Source organism: Branchiostoma belcheri, unplaced genomic scaffold (genome assembly GCF_001625305.1).
Source record: "Branchiostoma belcheri isolate BF01 breed outbred unplaced genomic scaffold, Haploidv18h27 scaffold117, whole genome shotgun sequence".
Lineage (NCBI taxonomy): Eukaryota > Metazoa > Chordata > Leptocardii > Amphioxiformes > Branchiostomatidae > Branchiostoma > Branchiostoma belcheri.
This window is the reverse complement of record NW_017802569.1, coordinates 127,259-151,329: the sequence shown is the minus strand read 5'-3', so window position 1 is coordinate 151,329 and position 24,071 is coordinate 127,259. Positions and strand designations below refer to the sequence as shown.

The following is a 24,071-nucleotide window of genomic DNA, read 5'->3' as shown; positions in this document are numbered from 1 at the left end:
AGAAAAAAACGAAGAGGCGAATCAGAGAACCAACAAATTAAATTGGTGTGGCCTAAGAGTAACAGTATTTGATTTGGGAATATGTCACTTGGCAGGATTTTTGACTCATGTACATGAATGATATGGGGGGGGGGAGTACTGTAGGCATTTCTTGATATTGTCTAACTATTCCTTGTAAAGAAACTAGAATGGCAACATGTGCAAGGAACTACGTGCACTGACTGTTAAAACATAATTGCCGTGGGACATGATTGACTGTGCATTTTGGAGTGCCTGTATACAGTGCTGTGTCCCCATACCAGCTCAAGATTAAAGTGAGTGGATATCATAACACTTTACATGGTGAGTGGCTTGATTTTTCTGTACTGTGAAACTGTGTGAAGGAGCACAATGCCATTGTCAAACTTTAAGGATGATTTACATGAACACTATTTAATTTATAGATCTTCAGACACAAAGTACTAGCGATCATCATTTTCATTTAATTTATATGTACCGGTATATTAGATACATGTATATGGACTATCAGTAAGTTGTCATCTACACATAAAATGTACCTGGTAAGTTTCCTTCCATGTTGCATATTATTACAACTTATTACAACAATTTGTCAATTTTTCATTATCACTGGTGTGTAATTTCCAGTAATCATCATGGTAACATACATGTACAAGTACACATGAACACCTTACTAGTATGTTACTGTTACAACTACAATGTACATGTATCTTACAAGAACATGCCCGTAGCCAGGATTTTGAATGAGGGGGTTCTTCCCTCTGCTTGAGGGGACCTCGAGCGCCGAAGGCCGGGGGGTCCGGGGGCATGCTCCCCCTGAAAATTTTGAAAAATGAACCTTCTAAAATGGCATTTCGTGCATTATTGAGAGGATTTCCAAGAAAAATTTTTATTCAATGAGAAAGGGAGCAGTTTTTCTACGATTCCAGTCATCTTTTCCAGAAAAATCTTGGACCTTTACATAAAAAGTGGACCAAAAAGTGGACCTTTACATAAAAAGTGGACCAAAAAGTGGACCTTTACATAAAAAGTGGACCAAAAAGGACCTTTGAGCCTTGTGGGGGTGTTCTTCCGAACCCCCTGGCTACGGGCATGAAGAAATTTTCTTCCAAGCCTCAGTAATGATCCTATTCAATGAAATCACTGCCTTCATTCCTCACTTAGCTTGTTTTGAACTTACACTGTGTGGTCGGACACAAGAATTATAGCACTGTTTACACAAACTGAACTTCTAACACTCTTCACTTGACCCCTTTCCTGTGGAACGGTTATCTTCTTGTAACATCACAGACAACTCTGCCGTGCCGGGCCTCCGCTGGAATGTGTCACTAATCCAAGTACTAGTACACAACATCACATCCTGCACCTCTACAAATCCAACTGACATCTCCCGATGACCAACAGTCGGCTCCTTCAAAAACTTCTCTACAAATTCCTTAACCAAAGCTCTATGTGTGGACGGTATGTCCATACCGGTGCTTTTATCAATGGCGGAAATTAATTTTCCATAAAGAAGACAAGAGTTTGTTCCTTCTTGCGACTGTGAGAAGTCTTTAGGGATTGCTTGAGTGACTATTCTGTCGACCAGTTTCTGGGTGACCGGTCCTGGTTTCCCGTGCTCTAGGAAGAGTGTGAGTAAAGCGACCAGGCTTGGTGCGACGGTGTCGTCGTTGTTGTGCATGTTTGTCACAGTTTGGAGCAGTAGCTGGTTCCAGGGCTGGTTCATCAGATGGTCCAGCAGGGTCTGGTCTCTGGGCTGGATGTATGCGAGGAGCCCAGACATACAGTTGACAACTGCACAGCACAGGAGCTCCTCTTGCAAGACCATGATGTTCTATAAATATAAATAAAAAGCAGACAATATTAATCATGAATATTTAAATGAACAGAACTAGTCTATTGTACATGTACATGTAGATTTTTCTTCAAGAAGACTCTTTCTTCCCAGAGACAATTGTCCCAAAAAGATACACATGTCCCACCAAGATACACATGTCCCACCAACATACACCTGTCCCACAAAGATACACATGCCCCACCAAGATACACATGTCCCACCAAGATACACATGTCCCACCAAGATACACATGTCCCACCAAGTACACGTACATGTCCCACCAAGATACACATTTGTTTATTTGTTTATTTAAATTTTTCACAAAGTGAAAGGGATGGCAAAACAGGTGCGAAGCACCTTTGCTAGTTGCCCTCCCACATACAAAAACAACAAGAATGTACATTACACAGTCAACAATCTATAATACAAGTAGGGCACAAAATATCATATAAACATAATCAAGGTAACAACAATGAATGGAAGAGATAACCATATCGGAACGATATCTAGTGAGGTCTTGAGGCAATACAAGAGCTACATCCACACGAAGTGGTCCAGGTACATGGCAGATCAAGACTGTATTGAGTGTTGAATCTGTTGTAGGCTACTTTTGCCAGTTTATGTTTAAATGCTATGATATCAGACTGATGAGCGGCTCGCACACCAGTACCACGGAGGTTAGAACCTAACTTATTCCAGATAGTTACAAGTCTGGGAATGTAGGAGTGACTGAACGCTGACGTCTTAGATCTGACAGGTGTAAGCATGTACGACCTAAGACTCCTCGTGGGTCTGGTAGGAAGTGTGATATATTTCTCTATGATTGCTCTTGATTTGACAAATAACATCATATCATGTCCCACCAAGATACACACGTCCCACCAAGATACACACGTCCCACCAAGATACGTCCCACCAAGATACACATGTCCCGCAAAGATGTGTACACTGTACACATGTCCCATAAAGATACACATGTCCCATAAAGATACACATGTCCCATAAAGATACACATGTCCCACAAATATACATTGTACACCTGTCCCACCAAGATTCACATGCCCTACCAAGATACACATGTCCCACAATGATACACATGTCCCACAAAGATATGTGTACACTGTACACATGTCCCATAAAGATATACATTGTACATGTCCCAGAAAGATATACATGTCCCACAAAGAGTACACTGTACACATGTCCCAGAAAGATACATATGTCCTGCAAATATACACATGTCCCACAAAGATACACACATTAATAGTCAATTGCTAAAGAAGTTGTAAATGTTGATACCAGTACATAAAAACGTAACAAGACTTATAGTAAAAGGTTGAACTTTATTCCAACACACAATTGTACAGGGATCAAATTTTCAGCGACCACTGTCGCCTTCATCAGGATAATTAATGACCAATTACTTCACAACGTGATCTCGCGAGAATTACGGTTTACAAACACGTGACCTTATTCACACGAGATTTTACTGATACGTGACGTAAGCAATTGATCAAAAGTGCCAGGGAGTTTATATCGACTTAGTTAACAAGACTTAGTAATTTAACTACCAATTTAAACTTGGAAAACTCCTACCTGCAGTAATAAGAAGATGAGAGTGATATGATGTGAGGAGACTCCCAGGTCCATCCTGACTACTGGTGACTGGAGGGACACACCAAACATGGAGGCCAGGAACCACACAGCACAGTACAGCTGGAGCGGTGTTCTGTCACAGGTCAGCATCTCAACCAACAGATCTGTTTCATGGGGAAGACATGCATAATTTAAACTAGAAAGGCCAACATTTGCTCGGGAGCAAATGCAGCAGATAGCTTCACCACATCCTCCATACCAAAAATGGATCCATCACACGATGGCTGCAAATAGTCTATACCCCCATACAGCAATGGAATCTTCCAATGCCTTCTGTTGGAACATGTAGAAACAGTGTTTTAGAACCAGTGTTAGAACTGTGGGGATTTGGGTTTTCAAGCTACAATCGCTTTTTGTACTAAAAGTAAGGTAAATAAAAGTATTAAGTAAAAGTATAGAAGGTATATAAAAGAATAGTGAACACTATTATTATATATATAATAGTAATCACAATATGATTTGTTGAAATACCTGTCTCCACAAGCACAGTGTAGTCGCAAGTCACTTTGAACTGGGCCTGAAGCTGCACTAAAGCACCGAGTAACTGTGCGGCACAGCTCTGCAAACTCACGGCCTGGTCTTCTGACACTGTTTCCTGACTGGAATGCAGATGACAATTTACTTTCATGTTGCTTTAAATATGGGTTCTACATGTTAGTATGTTTCAACTTCAAGGAAAACAACATGTGAACAGAATATATATCAACAAATTTAATTAGTTGGCTCTCTGATTTTTTTTTTAGAGAAATATGAAAAAACAGGGCGAAAAATATGAGCATTTCAGAGTTGCTTCAGAGCCTAAAATGTTTTTTTTTTTTTTTGTAATCAGAAAAAATGAAGCGGGTGAATCAGAGAAACAATTGATTAAATTGGTATGGCCTAAGTGGTGAAAAAGATGCTTCCTCAAAATAAGAGCAAAAACAGTGTACTTATTAACCTAGTCAGGAATAATTACCTATTAAAGTGCAAGGAAGAGAAAAAAATCAGATGATTATGAATTCAGCACCAAGGACAGCACTTGTAACCAATGAGTGACATTGTACTACTCTCAAAGCAGAGGTTTGGGTTCTGGCGTATTTTTGGCCTATTTTTTTACTTTCTTATCGGGGTTTCTTTTTTGCATTTGAATTTTTCTTTCACCCAACCCAACCTCTGCTGGCAGTCAAAAGCATCAATGCGCTATAAACCTAATCTCTTCAACACATTATGGTCGTTCTGCAAGTAGGACTAAGGTGCGAACCAGACGCATGAATAGGCACAGTCAGCAGGAGGCGTGTGGCCGAATGAATGCCTTCCTGACTGGCTAGATGTGTGATAATCCACCACAGTAAAATGGATATCCCTAATGATAATTTGATGGTTCCCGGGGAGGAGCACTGTCATGTTTTTGAATAGGTTTGCCCCGCCCTGGGTGATTGCTGGCAGAGGTTGGGTTGGGTGAAGAAAATTCCAGTGCAAAAAGAACCACGATAAGAAAGTCTAAAAATACGCCCAAAATAACCCAACCTCTGCTTGGAGAGTAACATTGTACCTGAACATAGTTCCAGTCAGCAGGTCTTGCAAGAGCATAAGGACGGCATCGTTCGACAACAGTATGGCCAACAGTCGAGTGTCCTTCCTCGCAGACGTTCCCAGAAGAAACACCGTGAGATAGTTCAGACTCGCCAGGAGCACTCTGCCACTGACGGCACACTTCGTGATCGTACTGACGACTTGGTGAACAAGCTTCAGATTCAGATTGTCAGTCGTGGTGGCTCTCATTTGCTCGTAGGCGTGGACACGGCAAACAAGTTGCAAGACTACAGCAACAGTGTGGTCTGATTCGTGCTTGTAAGATGCCAGCAGCTTGAGTAAGATGTTAGGCAGTTTGTAGTTCAAGAGTGTCTGAAAGCAAGGGTTTTCAGCGGATGTGTTGGAGACAATGGATTGTAATATATCCAGAGCTTGTGTCGCCATATCCCCTCCTCCCTGTACAATAAGGTCCATCAGACATGAGCTTGCAGCAGAACTCCTTAACAACAGTTTGCTCAGAAACTCACTGTTCTCTGCTTCTTGTGTCTGATAGATGGCTGTCTCACACATTGTTTTGTCTGCGCATCTCTTGTTCCAAAGCCAGGCTTCCAAGAACACAGGACCAATCACCCCCGCCAGTTCTGAACTCCTGAAGCACCATTCCAATAGATCTGGGTGGTGAGTGTACAGCATCAGTGGTTCTTTGATTGTCGTCAAAGCCTGTGTCAAAGGTAGCGACCATGTATCCAAATAGCTTGTGTCAGATATTGGAGCAGATATTGCCAACAGGAAGACGAGATGCTTCATTGTGTAAAGCGGGAACAGACTCAATGGTTCCTGGTCTATGCACACTAACAGAGCTTTGTGAAGAGACAGTTCATCAACCATCCTGTCACTGTATAGATAGGAATAATACAGGATAGCCAGACACGCTTTGTGCACTTTGTGAACCAGACACTCCCTATCTGTGCTCTCAAGATCTGACTTCTCCGTAAGCAGTTTCAACAGGGACTGTGGTTCACCGTTGATGTGGGCAAGTATGGGGAGTAGTTCTTTGGCCAGGAAATTCTCTTCTTCCACACATGAACATGGCATCTCTTTCTCTGTTGTAGTCATTGACAGAACCGACAAAAGTTTTCCGACGAAGAGGTTCACAGCCTGTTGCAGGTTGTCACCCGAGTCTCCCGTGCAAAACTTTGCCTTCACTTCCAGGGACAGCCTTAGGAAACAGGAGGATGCGAGCTTGCAAGACAAGACACTCATCGCATCAGGCATCAACTGGTAGTGCAGATTTAGGATGGAGAAAATGTTCACGAAGACCCGTCTATCTGTGATGTACGGAAGGTTCTGCATGACCAGTGGGATGAAAACTTCGTCGGTTTGCTGGAAGAGGAATTGTACAAAACTGCCGACCTTGGTGCTGGAAGACCTTCCGCTACCATCAGAGGACTGGGACCCAGCAGGAGCAGCAAATATCGACTCATCAGCAAGGGGGTCTTCCTTACACGCCACCGCAAGGTTGCAGGCACTGCGAAACACTCCAAGCCCCTCTTGGAGGAGGTTTTGCACTTTCGACATGTAGCTGTTCGCTACCATATGGGACTGTGCTTTAGTCTTGACCGATGTATCACTCACAAGAGAATCCTGCATCACAGGCCAGGCTTTCAAGTTAGAAACCACTAAGGTTAACACGTTCTGTAGGTCTGTATACGGCACGGGTGATGGTTGGTGGTCCCTCCTCAGAAATGCCGACAGCGCCGGGAGCACGTAAACAACCAGGTCGGCATTGCAGGCCTGCAGCCCGGAGACAAACAGTTGGACAAACTGCTGGTATCCCGCCGTGCTGCTCAGAAGGCTGGTGTTGGAAGACTGGTTGGACAGGATTTTTGCCAGCAGCTGGAAGCCGGAGCACTGCACGCCGGTGGCGGCAGACTTCAGCGACTGGTGAACGCCTCTCACCACGGAGTCTATCCCGTACAGGGTGTGCCCCTTCTTGAAGAAGGCCTCGAAGTCAGCAAACATCAGAAGGCTCTGGAATATGGAGTCCAGCAACGGTTCACTCGTGGTCGCTAGTGCTTCGAACAGGAATTCAGCGATGTCTCCGTTCAGCAGGAGATTGGCATAGTCTGACTCCAGGCAGCCGTCCAGAACGTGCTGGAGGATGGTGGACACCGCTCGCACCCCAGCAACCTTACAAATTAAACAAATAATTCATTATAGAGTCAAACCACTAATTACTATACATTTCATACCTGAAATACTGGATCTGAGTGTTCTAGCCAGGCTAAATTTTTTTCCGTCATCTCAATTTTGTTTCACGTAACATCAAGCCGTGTGCTAAGGACGGTATGTTACGTCGAAGGGCGGTCGTACCGGCTATACCGATACAAACAACCATTTAGAAATATTTTAACATCCAAGACACTTTTTTCTGCAGTTTGGGGGGCAAATTTTGCTGGAGGACTAAGCTGAAAGAATGAAAAATGATGGATTGTCCCAAATTTTTGTCCCTCACAAGCAGCAAAATTCAGACAAATGACAGGTGCTGGCTAGAACACTCTAAAGAAAAGATGGAATGAATGAATGAATGAATGAATGAATGAATGAATGAATGAATAAATGAATGAATGAATGAATGAATGAATGAATGAATGAATAAATGAATGAATGAATGAATGAATGAAGGAAGGAAGGAAGGAAGGAAGGAAGGAAGGAAGGAAGGAAGGAATGCACGAACAAACGAATGAATGAATGAATGAATGAACGAATGAATGAAAGAACGAACAAACAAACGAATGACGTACCTGGATGTTTGCATCTGGGGCCATGACCATCTTTCGCAAAGCGGAGCACAGTGTAGCTCTCCCTCCATCTTGCTCAGATTTAGGCACTGCAACTTCCCGAGCCAACACCCTGACGTTGTCCGGGTGATCAAGAACGGTCAACAACAGCCCCATGCCGTTGGTCAGCACATCTGTGGCTTCTTCTTTCACCAGAATGGACAAAAGACCGGGAGAAATCTCCCTCACGAGGGCTACCCAGTCCGGATGGTCCACGTCACTCACGGTCGCGCAAACTTTAGCCAGGAGAAACAGTATGGCCGACTTGATTTTTCTGTCCGGATAGTCCAAACCGGTCACCAGGTAGTCCAGAAACGTCATGTCGTGAGAGATCTTCAGTGCCAGGGGAGGGATCCCGTTCAGAAGCCTCCCTAGTAGCACAAGTCCGGGGAGACTGCTCTGGAAACTGGCGAGTTGGAGAATTTGCGTGGAAACGTGCTCCAGAACGAAGCAGGCGATCTCCTCGGATTTTAACAGACAGCACAACTGCGCTGCCGTGTCAACCACCGTTGCGGACAAGTTCTCGTTTTCCGAGGGCAGGAGCTGCAGCGCGGTGGTCAACAGCGATACGGCGATCTTGTCGTCCATAAGCAGCATCTCCGCCAGGCTTTCCCTGTACTGAGTCTTCAGCAAGTTTGTGACTTGCGTGAGAAAGGCGCACTTTTTGATGACGAGTGCGTGAGGGTCCTCCAGGGTTTCCAAAACACACACTAGGCACACTGTAGAGCTGAGCCCGGTCTGGAGCTGCCAAACTGGGTCATGCTCGTCATGGGAGCCTGTGAAAAGTGACCCGTACCGTCCCTCCATGTCTATTTTGTATCGAAACAGCGAAGGGAGCTACAATTTAACGTTATAGCTCCTTGACCAAAAATATACTTTCTGTCAGCGCCATCTTTGTGACCTCACATCAAGGTCATGCATCAAGGTCATTTAGTACACAATCCGCAACTTTGCACACACAAAAGAAAGAAATATTAGTGTTTTAAAATGCACTGAAAATTTCACGAAACACTCAATGCGACCAGTAGAATTTTGTAAACTGAAGGAAACTTAAATTTCGCGGACTTTTTCTGACCTTTGAACTAGATGATGTCATTAGCATCTGGCCACCGTATCAAAACGCAACGTAAACTTTCCTACATTTCCTGCAGGTAACTTGATAAAATGCACATATTTACAACTAAATAAAACTAGATATTTCTTAAATATTTTATTGCAATATCTTATAGTTCATAATACCGATATTACTTCGATTCCAGTACTTTGTCTATAATTTTTATGTGCGTTTATGTGCTATTATGCCGGAAATGACAGCCCAGTGTTTCCGCGAAGAGGAAAACATTGCGAAGATCTGACTATGATTTTCCCCGCATAAACCAACAATCTGTCGGGATATCACGGAAACAAAATGTCGAGAAGGTACCAGATGCTTCGGGCCGACATCCGATGTGTTATAGGCGCCTGCAAAGACGATTCAACGTGCCCTTTTTCAGGTAAATTCAAGGTGTTTTTTTTTGTTACGTTTTGGGTAGCGGGGGGGGGGGGTCTGGGATCATGACCTTTCAGTTTTAATTCCTGTAGAATATGAGAGTATATTTTCAAGGATTTTACACGGAGTATGTGATCTTTAGATGGGCTAACAACACTCTTTTTGCACTGATAGTTTGACGTTTCGTAATCAACTTGCGACAGGCAAAAATTATGTGGCTGCATCTTCATAAAATACATTTATAATTTTCCTTGAGATTCATGAGAATTTTATAACCAATCCAAATATTGAGATTTTCCCGACAATAGACGTTACAGAGTTATACGGAGCACACACATATTTTCTGCCTGTTAGGTCATGTTTCTCCGTGACTGGTCATAAATTATTCTCTCGCAACGTAACAATTATGTTTGATGTCATAAATGATGTTATAAGATTATGTTATGAATGTGCAAACAAAAGAAATTTTCTGTTCCTTCTTCCTTCATTTCTCGGTGTTACCAGTAAGGCCACAGCAAGTAAATTTTATGGATGACATCCTTCGCAGACTCCAAATCTAATGCGAGGCCAAAAAAAAAGTTCCTACATTTTAAAATTTTGACTCAAACATTGTACAAATGCTTTTGATTCAGTAGGAACATCACATATCACTGCATCAAAGTAAGAAACAAAACATTAAATCAGAGCCTTTTCTTGTCTCCTCTCTTCATAGTTATCTGCCATCCACCTTCCGGCATGGCAACAGGCATCTTTGCCCATTTTCGGCATGTTGGCCACTGTCAGAAGGCAACAAAATTTCTTGTGTTTTTTTTTCCAAATAATGCGCGCATTGATGTCATCCATAAAAATTACTTGCTGTGGCCTAAAATAAAAAGAAAACATGGTTAGGTGGCAAGTGAAAACAGATGTGTGTCCAAATTGTCAACACATGGATGTGCCCAGCTGGAAATGTGATGTGTGATGCCTGGGGTGACATTTATCTTTCTTACTGTAAATCACCTCATATTCACACTCACAGTTAGTGGTGCATACCTAAACCCACATTTAGGTTCAGGTCCGGATTCAAGTCCAGAGGTTTAGGTTCAGTTCCGGACTTGTAAGTCCGGACCTAAACCCATGGCATATACAAATTGCATGTTGGCAACCTTGCAATGTTGTCTGAGTGAAACTTTGGCCACATAACATGGAGGCCGGTACTTGACGATGCCCGATGGCAATGTTTTCTTCATTTTGCAGCAAAGATTTTACAATCTACAGAAGGTTTTAGGTGGTTTGGAAAGAAAAGGGGTATGTGAGATGGTCTTTTATGGTAATAAGTCCGGACTCGGTTCTTGACTATTAGTTTTTTGGACTTGAACCTAAACATTTTTACAAGTCCGGATCCAAGTCCAGTGAACCGGTATGCATCACTAACACTCACAGCAGCAAAACTTCCCTGTCTAAGAAAAATGGACATGTTCACAGAACTAGATGCTTACGGTGGTGGCAGGTGCAGAAGAAAGAAAATTGCCAAATTATTTGTTTGCGGTAAATGATAGATTTGTTTGCGGAACAGAAGTGACCATGAAAACCCGCGAATATGACAATACAGCGAATCTACAGTAGGATTGATATGCTCCATTTCTGTTGTCAATGATAAGCCTGTATTCATTTTAGCCTGGGTGCCATCCTCATTTTCCATGGATCCTATAGTATACATAATTATACTCCCACCACAGAGGTAGAAAACACTAGCAGTAACTTCTAGTATCTGATGGTTATATTCTAGCTGTTAGGCCACACCAATTTAATTTGTTGGTTCTCGGATTTTGTCAGAAAAAACATGAAGCGACAGGGCGAAAAAAAATAAAAATAAAAACAGGTATAGGCATCCTATTATAGTCCCAAATGCTATGATAGGAGCCATGAAGTCATCACAAAAGGTTGTGTTAATATTTAAACAATGAATTTTGAACTTTTAATCAAACCACTGCATTGATAGATGGAAACACTGCAACAACTAGGAAGAACAAGGACTTTTCTCAATTGTTGGGGGCAAAATATGAGCATTTTTTAGTTGATTCAGAACCAGAATCTTTTTTTTTTTTTTTTTGCAAATCAGAAAAAAATGAAGAGGCGAATCCAAGAACCAACAAATTAAATTGGTGTGGCCTTAGTTTCAGTTTGCCTAGCCTGGATGCCAGACTCTGGCATGGCACCACACAACCCCATCCCAGATACTGTAAATCACTTTACATTTTGCAGTAGCAAAATTTCACGGTCTGAGAAAAATGGACATGTTCATGTTCATGGCGGCAGGTTCAGAAGAAAGAAAGTCTGTGAATTATTTGTTTGTGGTACTGATAAATTTCATAAAATGCAAATATAGAAAAACTTGCAAATATGAAAAAATGATTTACAGTGTATAGAGAGTTGACTCCCAGGGTATACCTGTGGGGAGTAGTCTATGGTAAAATTTCCTTGGCCCTGGAGCCCAGGAGCTAGCCTACAGGAGGGCCTGCAAGGGGGGATCCCGACAACGTTCTACGCTGAATTCGGAAACCTCTCGAATCGACGATTACGCTTTACAATGCATTCCAAGTGGCTACAACGCATTGCGTAGAATTAAAACGGCGAATACGCTCTACGCAAAATGTGAAGAGCGGTCCGTCTACGGTCTACGTAGAATTAAAATGGCCAATTACGCTCTACGGAAAAGGGCTTGCGGGCCCCCCTACAGTATATGCTCCTGGCAACAGTCTGGCACCCAGGCTTACTAGTAGATTGTGTTGCGTATAAGAAATTGAATTATGTTACCTTTGTTCAAGGTGATATATATCTTTCTTTTCAGATTTTGAGCAGGGAGAAAACTTGATCACCTTCAACTACTCCAACAACAATGAAGGGTACGTACATTTATATTGGCTTCAGTTGAACCTGAGACATGCTATTTTTAGCAACACTGTTCCAGTTGTTGCCTTCCAGGCATGCAGCCATATGTGAGTGACAGGTCTGCTAGTAATTAAGTCATGTAAGATGAGCCAAAGTATAGGAAGTGGTCGGGCCTAGTAAAAAAAATGTTGTGTTTCCATGTTTCAGTCCTGAAAAAATTAGGGTCGGTTTTGTAGATATTATCTTTTTTTTTTAGAATTCAGTGATTTCTATAGGGGTCCAACTTTTATAATACAGTTTAGGCCACACCAATTTGATTTGTTGCTTCTCGGATTTTTTCAGAAAAAAAATGAAGCGACAGGGAAAAAAAAAAACAGGCCAAGGCACGCCATGATAGCTGGAAATGATACAATAATGAGCCATGAAGTGAACATACATGTACCAGGCTGGTTTATAATTAAAACAATAGATTTTGAACTTTTAACGAAACAAAATTGCATTGTTGCATTGAAAACTTTAACAACTAGGAAGAAAAGGACTTTCTGTTTGTTTCTTCAACCATCAGGGCCAAAATATGTCTTTCATTGAGCATTTTGCAGTTGATTTAGAACAAAAAAATTTTTTTTTTTTTGCAAATCAGAAAAAATGGACAGGGCAAATCCGAGAAACAACAAATTAATTTGGTGTGGCCTTAACAAAGTAGAACTTGTGTGGACACTTTTATGTCATTTCAATAATATTCTCACCTTGTCTCACACAGTACTAAATGTTTTCTCACAGGAAAACTTACACCATTCACCTGTCAGAGGATTATCCAGGTAAGAAGATTCAGTGCAAGATTTTAATAAACACATCCAAATGCGATTTTAGGGTGGCAAAACAGCAGGATTTTCAAAGTCAATTTTTTTTTAGAACATAGTAGGATTCTACTTAAGTTGGATCAATCCTATCCCATGGATACTGATAATATGAGGGCCTGCATGGGGGGTACCGGTAGTGATTACAAATTACACAAAATTTTCGCTGCCAATTACGAATTACGTTTAAGTCTCAGAGCTGATTATGACTTTACGATTTGTGGCTAATGTCCTATTACGAATTACGTTGATTTTTGCGGAGGGTGCCTACGAATTACGAAGTCTAAAAAGGCCTGATTATGCCTTACGAAAAAGGGCATGCAGGCCCTCTTGTACTTAGTAAGCAGTTCAGTGATTGAGCCAAGTAAGCTAATTCTAGCATCTAAGCAAGGACACTTCTGTATAATGTCCTTGAACTAAGGCAATTTGCCACACACTTTGCTCCCAATTGTAGGCCCACAAGAGCCAAATCTAAATTGGCCGATTGACTTAGCACAGCATGACTCAGCAACCAGGAAAAGAAAAACCTTTTTAAACCTTTCAGTTGATTGGTCCCTGATTTTCAAGGTTGGGTGGACCGTGCCCTTAGGAAGGAATGTGGATAAGGCCACAGCAAGTAAATTTTATGGATGACATCCTCCGCAGACTCCAAATCTAATGCGAGCGGGCGAAAAAAAAACAAGGCGGGCCGAAAAAACAAGATTCCTACATTTTAAAATTTTGACTCAATCATTGTACAAATGGTTTTTATTCAGTGGGAACATCACATATCACTGCATCAAAGTAAGAAACAAAACATTAAATCAGAGCCTTTTCTTGTCTCTTTTCTTCATACATCATAGTTATCTGCCATCCACCTTCCAGCAACAGACATCTTTGCCCATTTTCAGTGGTGACCACTGTCAGAAGGCAATAGAATTTCTTGTTTTTTTTTCCAAAATCAGGCGAAAATCAATGCGCGCGCTGATGTCATCCATAAAAATTACTTGCTGTGGCCTAACTGAGAAGTTCGTTAATTAGCTACAGCTATGTAGCATAAGTTGCTATTGTGCTGACGTGATTTTAAATGGTTTATAATGATTAACTGCATGATTGTAATTAATTTTAAGGTGATGTATGAATTGTGTGTGTAGCCATATTGATTTTTGCTAGTTTTTCTGGTCACATATGGTAGCAAACGGGGTAGAAAATATTCTTAATAAACCTAATATTTATATTCTTTATCAAGATCGCACAATTCAGCCAGATTTTCTAGCTGGTTGCAAGCTGGATATAATGTGGTTTTGATATGTGCTATTTTCTATCAATAGACCAATTTATTATCATATTATTATCATTATATTATGTAAGCCTTGATGTCATAAACAGTGTAACAGTTGTTGTATGTATTATATCAGTCTTGTCTTCAAAATTCCAGTCTAAATTCTGCAAAATTCCAGTCTAAATTCTGCTGTTTGTGGTAATTTGTCTAAATCCTGTATCAGACTCAAAGCTACCTGGTTACAGGTACCTCAGAGCATTCTGCTCAACCTTAGGATATTTTCTGCCAAATATAGCTCTACTTACATATTATCCACAGGATTTACTGCATTATGCATCAGCCACATTACAGATTCCAGTGTTCTGATGTAATTTGACGCACCCAAACGTTCAAAAGGGTTGTTGCCAGGCTGCTTCTGTGCGGCACATCACATGAATCATAATTATAAATACCTCAAGGTGCAGACAATTCAATGTGTTACACAACATGTACATGGCTGCGTCTACTAGATAAACAAACATGCGAACAGTTCACAGATTTTCTTGTTCAAAATTGTTTAAAATGTCTTGGAAGATATTGCCAGATCTTTTTTATGAAACCAATTTGCATACTTTAAAAGAACTGCATTTTGTTATGTCTAAAATGTCATGTATTTTTTATCAGGTGTAGTATTTTTAGAAATTCAATGGTTCTAAAAATAGGGTAGTACAGCACTGTACTTGATAAATCATTTTTCACTTCAGTCTTTACCTGGAAACACAGGAAAGAGGTTTATACTCATTTTACTCTAGGACATGCTACTATTGCTAGGGTAACAAAGTAACGAACAAGACGATGGAACAAAGCAAAGGTAATGGTAAGCAATGATTACTAGTTCCTCTTTCAGAGGTAGTTACCTTTGGAAAGAAGGTTATGTTTTCATGGCACTGTGTATATTGTACAATGTACATGTGTGTGTGTGTGTGTGTGAACAGCATAACTCGAGAAGGCTTATGGATAATCTTGATATTTGGTAGGTGGGTAGGTCATCATAAGACTAAGAGCTCAAAATGATTAGATTTAGGGCCACCTGTTAGCATTTTTATATGGTACTGCAGCAGAACTTCTGCTTTTGATCTGATGATCTGGACATGCTAGGGTCATGAAATATCAAATTTTATAATTTGTCAATCATAAATGTGAAGTTATTTGGCAAAGGAAACTATATTTGTCAATGAGTTTTGCTTTTTTAATCAACGAACATTGAATGCCAGCCTATGCCACTATACCAGTTGCATTGTGTACCTAAGGTAAATATGATATTTTCTTTTAATACAGAACACACGTTGGTATCCTGTTCAGACCGGCCAGAAGATGCCTTCACCACCAATGAGAGAATCCCTCTGATCTTCAACAGACTTGCAGAAGGTACTTTTTTCACAAAATTTCAGGTTTTTTTCTGAACAGGGGAATAAGGGAGCTGCTCCCTCATGAACCCTAAGTGGCTACTTACACAATATTTAGTCTTTCTCAAAATCATCTTTTTACAATAAAGATGTAATAACAATACAACAATGCATTCTAGCATTACAAAATGTGTTACTCTCATAAAAAAATCCCCCTCGCCATGCTTGCCATCTGCTCCCTCATGCTAAATATTAATTTCTAGAAAAAAAACTGTTTTTTGTCAGTTCATTCCATGTTGCCATTCTTACTGATGACTAGACGTTACAGAAAGTTCCTACCGTGTCTTTGTTTCTAACTTAACTATTTTATTCCAATATTATATCTTAAAGGAGTACTAACCTCCAGAAGGGGGTGCTATATTTCGACAGGCATTTATTTTTGGAAGTGAAAAATGCATATTACTTTATAGTATACAATTAAATGCCCATTTTGCGCGCAAGTCTTAAAACGCATCGAATCCAGGACAAACTCTCCAAATACCCTCAAAACTATCCCAGAATACACCACGCTACCGCATTGGTGTCTATGTTTTAAACAAAAAGTTACGTTACAGACCTCATTTCGGGGGTGATAAGAAAAATTCGTACCGTTTTGTGTTCTTTGGTATCTTACCAACCATTGCCCTTCTTGGTGTCCTTATCGCCCCTCATTTATGCCGCAAATATTGACGATGAAAAAAACGGCGTAATCTAGTTATCCTTTCCATAAGTGGCGTAATCTAATTATCTGTTCAAGTAATACTTACATGCAAATAAGTTGAGAAACTCAAAACACACAGGATGAAACTGGCTCCCACTGTATTCGACATCCTGATATTATAGCATCCAAACCGCAGGTCAAGCAAAGTAAAGCAAGTAATTTCTCAATAATCAGCTTGTTAATGTGCTTGTCTCCTACCATTTTCGCCAAAAAATGTTTATGTTGACCTGAAGTGTATGAGTATTGCGTAAGCCAGAATTCCCGGATGTATCAATTGTGGTTCAGCATGGGGGAAAATGATATTAATATCACTTTACAAACATGCGCCGCTCAACTCGTACAAGCGAAATTATGTAAAAAGTCGGTTAGTTATGTATTCATTGCAGCATGATGTATCGGAAAATAGCACTTCGTTCTGGAGGTTAGTACTCCTTTAAATCTTGGAAGTTTGTCTGTGTTGGAAGAATAAATCCCTGTTTCCCTGTGTTGTGTAGACCTGTGGAAGCGAGTGAACCTTCAGCCTCCTGAGATCAGCAGCAGCAGTGGCAGCAGTGAAGATGAGGAGGACTCACAGGAGTACTTTACACACGTTAGTACTAGCAATGCTTGTGAATGATATTGTTCGAACTTCCTATGGCATAGATACAGGAGCACGTCGGCAGAAGGTACTGCGCCTGCGCAGAACCCTGGATTTTCACGTTTTTAGTTGGATTTGTGGTCAACGTTGCATCAGAATTTTCACTGTTGCAGAGGATATCTTTTCTGACACAACATTTGGAAACTACTGTCGAAATGCTAACCTTATATGAGCGAATACGACCTTATATGAGACATTCTGCCGAAGTGCTATGTACAATACATTACGGATTTCGCGCAGGTGAAGTACGTTCTGCCGACGTGCTAGATACAGGGCTCTAGTTAGCTCAAAACTATTTTCTGTCAGCCTAGGTTTATAGTCGCAGCACACAGTATTTATGGGCGAACCCCCTAGTCAAAAGTAGTACATCAGGCACAAAGTAGGTCGGCATATACTTGAGACATGCACAGAGATTCTTTTGTGTATGACAGTGAGGCAGCTACTGTGGTGAAAGGAATACGTTAGGTTTGAGACTGTAAAAGTTGACAAATTTGATCTTTGTTCAGTTAGCGTAGATTTGCGCCTTGATACTGTCACCTGTGTGCTGTGTGCTTGCTGCAGTTCCATGACCTTCCGCATCACGCTTTTAAAGGTGCTCTATGTAGTTTTTTGCGCAAAAAAATCAAATATTCTGAATCTAACATATCTTGGTCTTATTATCATTTACTATCACTTTTCAACACTTTTGCGTCATTAAATTACGTTTCTGGCGTATTTTGTTAGCGCAAAAACAGTCCGCTCGATGCGCGCTCAGTTCCCGGTGGCACCGAGTTGATGCCACCGCTGGAACCAAAACAAACAACGGTTTTCGTTCGGGAATGTTCGGTGAGTTCCGGCTGCGTGACGTCATGACAGGCTAGCCCTCTGAAACAAAATGGCGGGAATGGAGGGCGGTCGAGATCGGGTGAACCGTGGAGGTAGAAGAAGTTTGCTGACCAGTTCCGCCAGGAAAAGGAAGGAGAAGGACAAGTTCCAAAAGCGGGTGTTGTTGGTATAGCAGTAATCGAAGGAATAACGCGATCAAAACAAACCCGGGAACCAAAGGCGAAAACCGGCTGTCAGAATCGAATGTCCCGCGCCCGCGTTAGACCACGTGACAAATCTTCGGGCCGGCTCGGGAGTACTCGGACATGTTCGGAAGTAAACAAACATGGCGAACACCCAGGCGCGCGCGTGCAATTTCTCAGTTTCCTAACCGCTCGTATCGCAAAAATATCGTCTCGCCTCCATGAACTGAATGGTGCAGTGTAACGCGGTAGGGTTTATTCAACTAGCAATGTAAAGAAATGGCCAGAAAATCGACTTTTTGTTTTAAGGTTAGACGGCCAAAAAACTACATAGAGCACCTTTAAAAGATTGTGTCACGAGTGAACAAGTTGACAAACTTAAGCCATTTTCACATATTTTGTACATTATAATATAATATCTTGAACTCAAACATATTCGAGTTCTGTACCTTACTTTTGCACCCTACTATATTTTTCACTGCGTCAAAGTAGGTCACTTTGGGGTTCTTAACTACAGAAATCCCTATAGGCCAGAAGCTGTGTCCTGCTACCGTATAATAATTATGATCGGACCTGGGGGGAGAGTGCTCACAATCTAGTGGGGTCTGAGGGCAAGTTTCAAAACTACTGTATCTTAGTCCCCTAATGTTGTTTTGATTGTGGCCTATTCTTTGTATTTTTCACATCATAGGACTCAGGCGGCAATGACCTTGATGACTATGACCTTGAAGTTGACATTGATGATTACTACAACGACGCTCATGACTTGGTGGAGGAACGGATGCACCCTCAACTGGACAACGACATCAAGTCAGTCGAGCAGAGGTTTGGAGCTCATGCTATCAATACAAGGTACTTACTACATTGTATATACTGCTATAATGGTCTCATTCATGTATTACTCTGAGTGTACCCCCTAAAAGAGTACCAAGTCAAAAACTAAACGGCTGTATGAACGCGTGTTTTTATTGGTGAGAATATTCCCTTTAGCCATCCCAACTGATGTAAAACGTCAAAGCGGTGAAAGCTTGTTTGTAACTGATGAAATTAGGACGTAATTGTCGGCAGCCGCGCGCTAGGTCGGACGTGCACAGTCCATTGTTGTGAGTTGTGCGGTCATAGGTTTGCAGCGCGGGAGGGCCTCTTGCGGACAGCCGCTAAGTGCAGTTTGTGATTTCCATAAAACAGGATTGTGTGTATAGAAGTCGTTGGCAATTTTTTTATGAGATGTAGAGTACGTGTGCTCAACATAGCATGAAAGATATCAATTGATTTAATGTAGGATCATAGGGAACACGGTCTGGTAAGTCACTCATTAATGCATGGTTTCTAATGTATCGAAAAAACTCATGAATGAGACCTTAAGGGGGATACCGGTATAACATGTGCTATAAGCAGGCACAAAACAATTGGTCTCAATTCAATTCTGCACATGCTCAAGTCTATCTATCAGCCATCAGTCTCAAGAGACAGAATTTGACTTTCTTTAACCTCTCAAATGTTTAGTAAGTTTTAGGAGTAAAGAATTTTGCAATGCAAAATGGTGCGAAAAAGTGGCAATTTTCACGTGGATTGAACCCATGCAATTAAAAATCCTAACCAATAATGTAGGGGATAGCTATCCAACTGTTGTTACTTGGTACTATTATAGTATGAAATGTAAAGAATTGCTTTCCCTTGTGTTTCTCCTTTTTTCCCTGCCATTTCGTAAGATGTGGTGAAGCCATCTGCTACATTTGCTCCAAAGAAAATGTCGGCCTTTCTAGTTGCATTAGTGTTTTCTTCTTTTTATTCCAGAATATTCTCGTCTATCGATGATGTGGATGCAGAGCTGAACATTGACATGTCATTCCTGGATGTGAGTTAATATAAGTCTGTTGAGGTTCAATAATTCAAGTAGGGTTGATATTAGTCCCACTAGAAACTGATCCACAATTGGCATGAGAAATAACTATTCTTCCTGTAGTCCTTCCTGTAGTCCCCAATTTAATTTGTTGGCTCTCGGATTCGCTGCTTCATTTTTTTCTGATTTAAAAAAAAAAACATCATGTCAAGCTCTGAATCAACTCCAAAATGCTCATATATGTATTTCGGCCCCAACAGTTGAAGGAAGTCCCCTCTCTTTGTTACAGTTTTTCCATCTATCAATTCAGTGGTTTGTTTAAAAGTTAGAAACTTAAGTCATTGTTTGAATTTCAAACCAGCCCGGTATGTTAACATCATGGCTCCTATAATAGCATTTGGCGCTATCATACATGTAGGATGCCTAGGCCTGTTTTTATTTTTTTTTCGCCCTGCTGCTTCATATTTTTTCTGCAAAAAATCCGAGAACAAACAAATCCAATTGGTGTGGCCTAAGTATTACATTGTACATCATAACATGTAACATGGCAGCCACTTCTATACCACAAACTTATTTGCCGACTTTCTATTTGCTGATCAGCCGCCACCGGCAATGTATAGTTCCATGAACATGTCCATTTTTCTGAGACCGTGAACTTTTGCAATTGCTCACTGCAAACATAAAGTGATTTAAATTACAGTATATAAGGCCATGTTGATTTGATTATATGGATGTCGATTGACATCCTCTGGGAACCCCAAAACTGATGCGCGCGTGCAAATAAAAAAAAAAGCTTTGCAAAAAAAAAAGTTGCTTTCACTATGAAATCTATGTGGTCATGAAGGTTGAACAAATGGCACAGAATATGGTTTGGCGAATAATCTAGTCTTCAAGTTCATTTCTTTACAATTTCGTCTTTTTTCGTTTGATTTTGGCATTCTACGACATTGGTATAGTTTTTAGTAATTTTTTTTGTAACTTATGGTATATTTTTGCTCATTTTGCAACTGTTTTGTACGATTTACAGTATGGTTGAAAACTTTTTTTTTTGGAAACGGCCGAAAATTCATGCGCGCGCGGATGTCATCCATATAATCAAATCAACATGGCCTAACTAGTGAAGGATCGATTCGATTGGCCATAATGGTTGGGTGTGTTTTTGGCCCAGAACCCATAGGTCCTGGGTTCAAATCCACCAACAGGCCCCAATGTTGTGCCCTTGGGAAAGGCACTTTTTACAACTTTCCTCACTTCATTCAGGTGAAATTGAGTACCTAGCGTCATTTAGAGATGTCCCTCAGATAGGATGTTAAATGAAGGTCCCATGTTTGGCGTCTGTGTGGTGTACTGGATAGAGAATCCGACTGTCAAGCAAGGAGACCCAGGTTCAATCCCCAGGGTTGGACCCAGACATGTCCGGACATGCACCCAGACATTGTGCCCTTGGGAAAGGCACTTAACAAGTATTTCTCCCCTCAGTTAGAGGATTCCTGGGCCCTACTTGGTTTTGGTAGGCGTTAGGAAGGGCATCCAGCTTAAAAAAAAAAAGACTTGCCTTTCATGCAAGTACGTCTAACCCCCGTTTCAGGGAAAAATGACATTAAAATTCACTCACTCACTTGGATTTAAAAAATGTTTTGGGAGAGCTACACCCCACACAAGTTAAAGAACCCACCGCACCTTTCAAAAAAGAGTTAGGGACATGCTCCGGTGTGGGATGGCACTACTACCTGAAAGTTGGTGATTCACTACAGAAGAATAGTGTGAAATGTACACTAATGGAGATCCTAGTAAAACCAACCCACCAGACTGTAGGTCGAGCTGTGCCTGTAGTTTAGGAGGACAGTAGATGGCGTTGGCAGTAGTTCTGGCGGAGGTGAGGGCAGCGCGGGCCTTGGGAATGTTCTGCAGGGCGTGGTAAGTCTTACTCTCCAGCAGCTGTACCTCCACCAGCAGGGCCTTATCATCCATCTTCTTCAGCTCACGTAACAACTGGGAACCTGGAACATGAACCTAGTTAGTCATTTACATCATGATTTATTATAAGGCCATACCAATTTAATTTGTTGCTTCTTGGATCACCCTGTCCATTTTTCTCTGATTTGCAAAAAAAAATTTTTGGTTCTAAATCAACTGCAAAATGCTCCATGAAAGACATATTTTGGCCCAAACGGTTGACAAAAAGTCCCTTTCTTCCTAGATCTTAAAGTTTTTCAATGTAACAATGCAATTTTGTTTCATGAAAAGTTCAAAATCTATTGTTTTAATCATAAACCAGCCCGGTATGTTCACTTCAGGGCTTATATTAGTAACATTTCCGTCTATCATGCCCTGGCCTGTTTTTTTTTTAATTCGACCCTGTCGCTTCATATTTCTGAAAAAAATCCGAGAAAACAACTTACAAATTAAATTGTTAGTGGCCTAAATGCTTAGAAAAAAGAATTTTGTTTCCTGTTTCCTGGCCGACCCTAAAAAAACCTGCCGTCCCTAGACCTTTTTTGGGGGTGGGCGTCTGCATTTTTTTCGAGCTGACCAACCTTTTCTAGCTCCTTGATCTGACACCTGAGTGAAATTTGCTAATAAAATGTGTCTGGTACAGGTTATTTTCAATGTCACCTGCATCAGTGCCATCATGCAGAAAAAAGTATTTCAAGCCATGAAATGTAAGTTTCGACTATTGAAATAATTCCACCTAGCAGAAACAGAGTCAATACAACATAACAATGAATATAACTTACCCAGTGCGAGAGCCTCCTCATATTTCTTAGTGTCAAAGTACAGGGCAATTAACCTGGCCTGTAAAACACAAGTCAAGTACACAAGTCAGCAATGCAGCAATGTTGTACATGTACATGTATTCCTTTTTTAGATTAAAAATATAAAGCAGGTCAGCGTGCAAAACACCTGGTTGTCCAGTTGCCCTGGGCAACCAAATTTTACAACCTATTTTTGAACCTAGGTAGCCCAGTGTGCTACCTGAATTTTAAGAATGCACCCCCCCCCCTCCAAAATCATGCCCACTTGGCTTGCACCACTGTATCCGGCAGATGCTTTTTAATTTTAGGTATTAATGGCTATTATCATATAGCCGGGTGACGTTGACCAATCAGAAGGCTCCATTCCACATTCTTTATGTCGCTGTAATGTCACAAATAGAGTCAAAATTGGGTATTTATTCATCCCAATCCATACATTAAACAAAATGAATAATCACCCGCATATGACCTCAGGTGACCCAATAGAACACGGCTCTAGTTCTAAAAATCCAAAAATAACTTGAGTTGTGTTCCGATGACCTCGGGTGACTCCAGATGGAACAAATATTCTATGTTCTATTCAGCATGTGCAAGGGGTAAATTGTACATTGTGTCACTCTTCACTGCATCAGTTTGGATAGGCTATCATGTAAGCTATATGATAATAGCGTTAATGGCCCGCCCTTTCTCGGTGAATATGGTGTGATAAAGCCTTGTCAGTTGCGCTCACTTGGTGGCTTTATTCGGTGGTTATAGCAACTGACATTAGGCTTTATCACACCATATTCACCTCGGGGCGGGACATTAACCCTTAATTACTAGTATCAGTTAACTAAAGGCTGTTAGAAATATTGTCAAAGGCGTATGTATGTAACATTACTTAATTTGAGGAAAGTATTAACTTATAGGTGGCGCAACCTAAAATTCTGATGGGCAACCTAATTTTTGCTGTAGGTTGCCCACTGGGTGTATTTTGTACACTGAGGTACTGTAGCAAGTTAAAAATGAATTGATTATACTCTCTTAACTATTACTACTATTATGTAAATATGCATACTTAGCCACAGATACTAACTGGGATCTGTACTGTAACACTATCAGACCTGGACCTGATCGCCTGACTGACAACAGAACATGTCCTTACCTCCAACGCCTGCCTGAGAAATGTGCGTTTCTCCTGCTTCGCCCACTCAATACATTCTATACACAACTGCACCTGGGGTGGGAGAAACAGGTAAAAAAAGTACATCATTAATTACACGACGAACGCAAACACTTCACTTTCTATTCTCCAGAACACACTTCTTACTTTAATCCTACAAAATTTTTTTTTTGGGGGGGG

At 41.0% G+C, this 24,071-nt stretch overlaps 2 protein-coding genes across 5 annotated transcripts in view; one reads left to right on the top strand and one right to left on the bottom strand.

Moving 5' to 3' along the window:
• Positions 1–1,249: 1,249 nt before the first annotated feature.
• On the bottom strand, positions 1,250–8,670 carry LOC109462490 (meiosis inhibitor protein 1-like). Its single transcript, XM_019759046.1, has 5 exons — positions 7,828–8,670; positions 5,043–7,213; positions 3,983–4,110; positions 3,452–3,615; positions 1,250–1,852 (listed from the first exon to the last, which is right to left on the bottom strand). The coding sequence occupies exons 1-5, from the start codon at positions 8,668–8,670 to the stop codon at positions 1,250–1,252; spliced, it is 3,909 nt and encodes a 1,302-aa protein (XP_019614605.1).
• Positions 8,671–9,146: 476 nt separating this feature from the next.
• The window catches only part of LOC109462475 (poly [ADP-ribose] polymerase 6-like), a 58,793-nt gene continuing 43,868 nt past the window's right edge, over positions 9,147–24,071 (top strand). For 3 of the 4 annotated variants that reach the window (XM_019759031.1, XM_019759030.1, XM_019759028.1), the window contains exons 1-7: positions 9,147–9,356; positions 12,183–12,237; positions 13,004–13,041; positions 15,659–15,748; positions 16,981–17,075; positions 18,822–18,982; positions 19,928–19,988. In XM_019759031.1, the coding sequence (XP_019614590.1) occupies positions 9,272–9,356; positions 12,183–12,237; positions 13,004–13,041; positions 15,659–15,748; positions 16,981–17,075; positions 18,822–18,982; positions 19,928–19,988 (585 nt within the window). In that variant the 5' untranslated portion in view covers positions 9,147–9,271. The remainder of the gene's footprint in view (positions 9,357–12,182; positions 12,238–13,003; positions 13,042–15,658; positions 15,749–16,980; positions 17,076–18,821; positions 18,983–19,927; positions 19,989–24,071) is intronic. The other variant, XM_019759029.1, reaches the window with a different exon arrangement.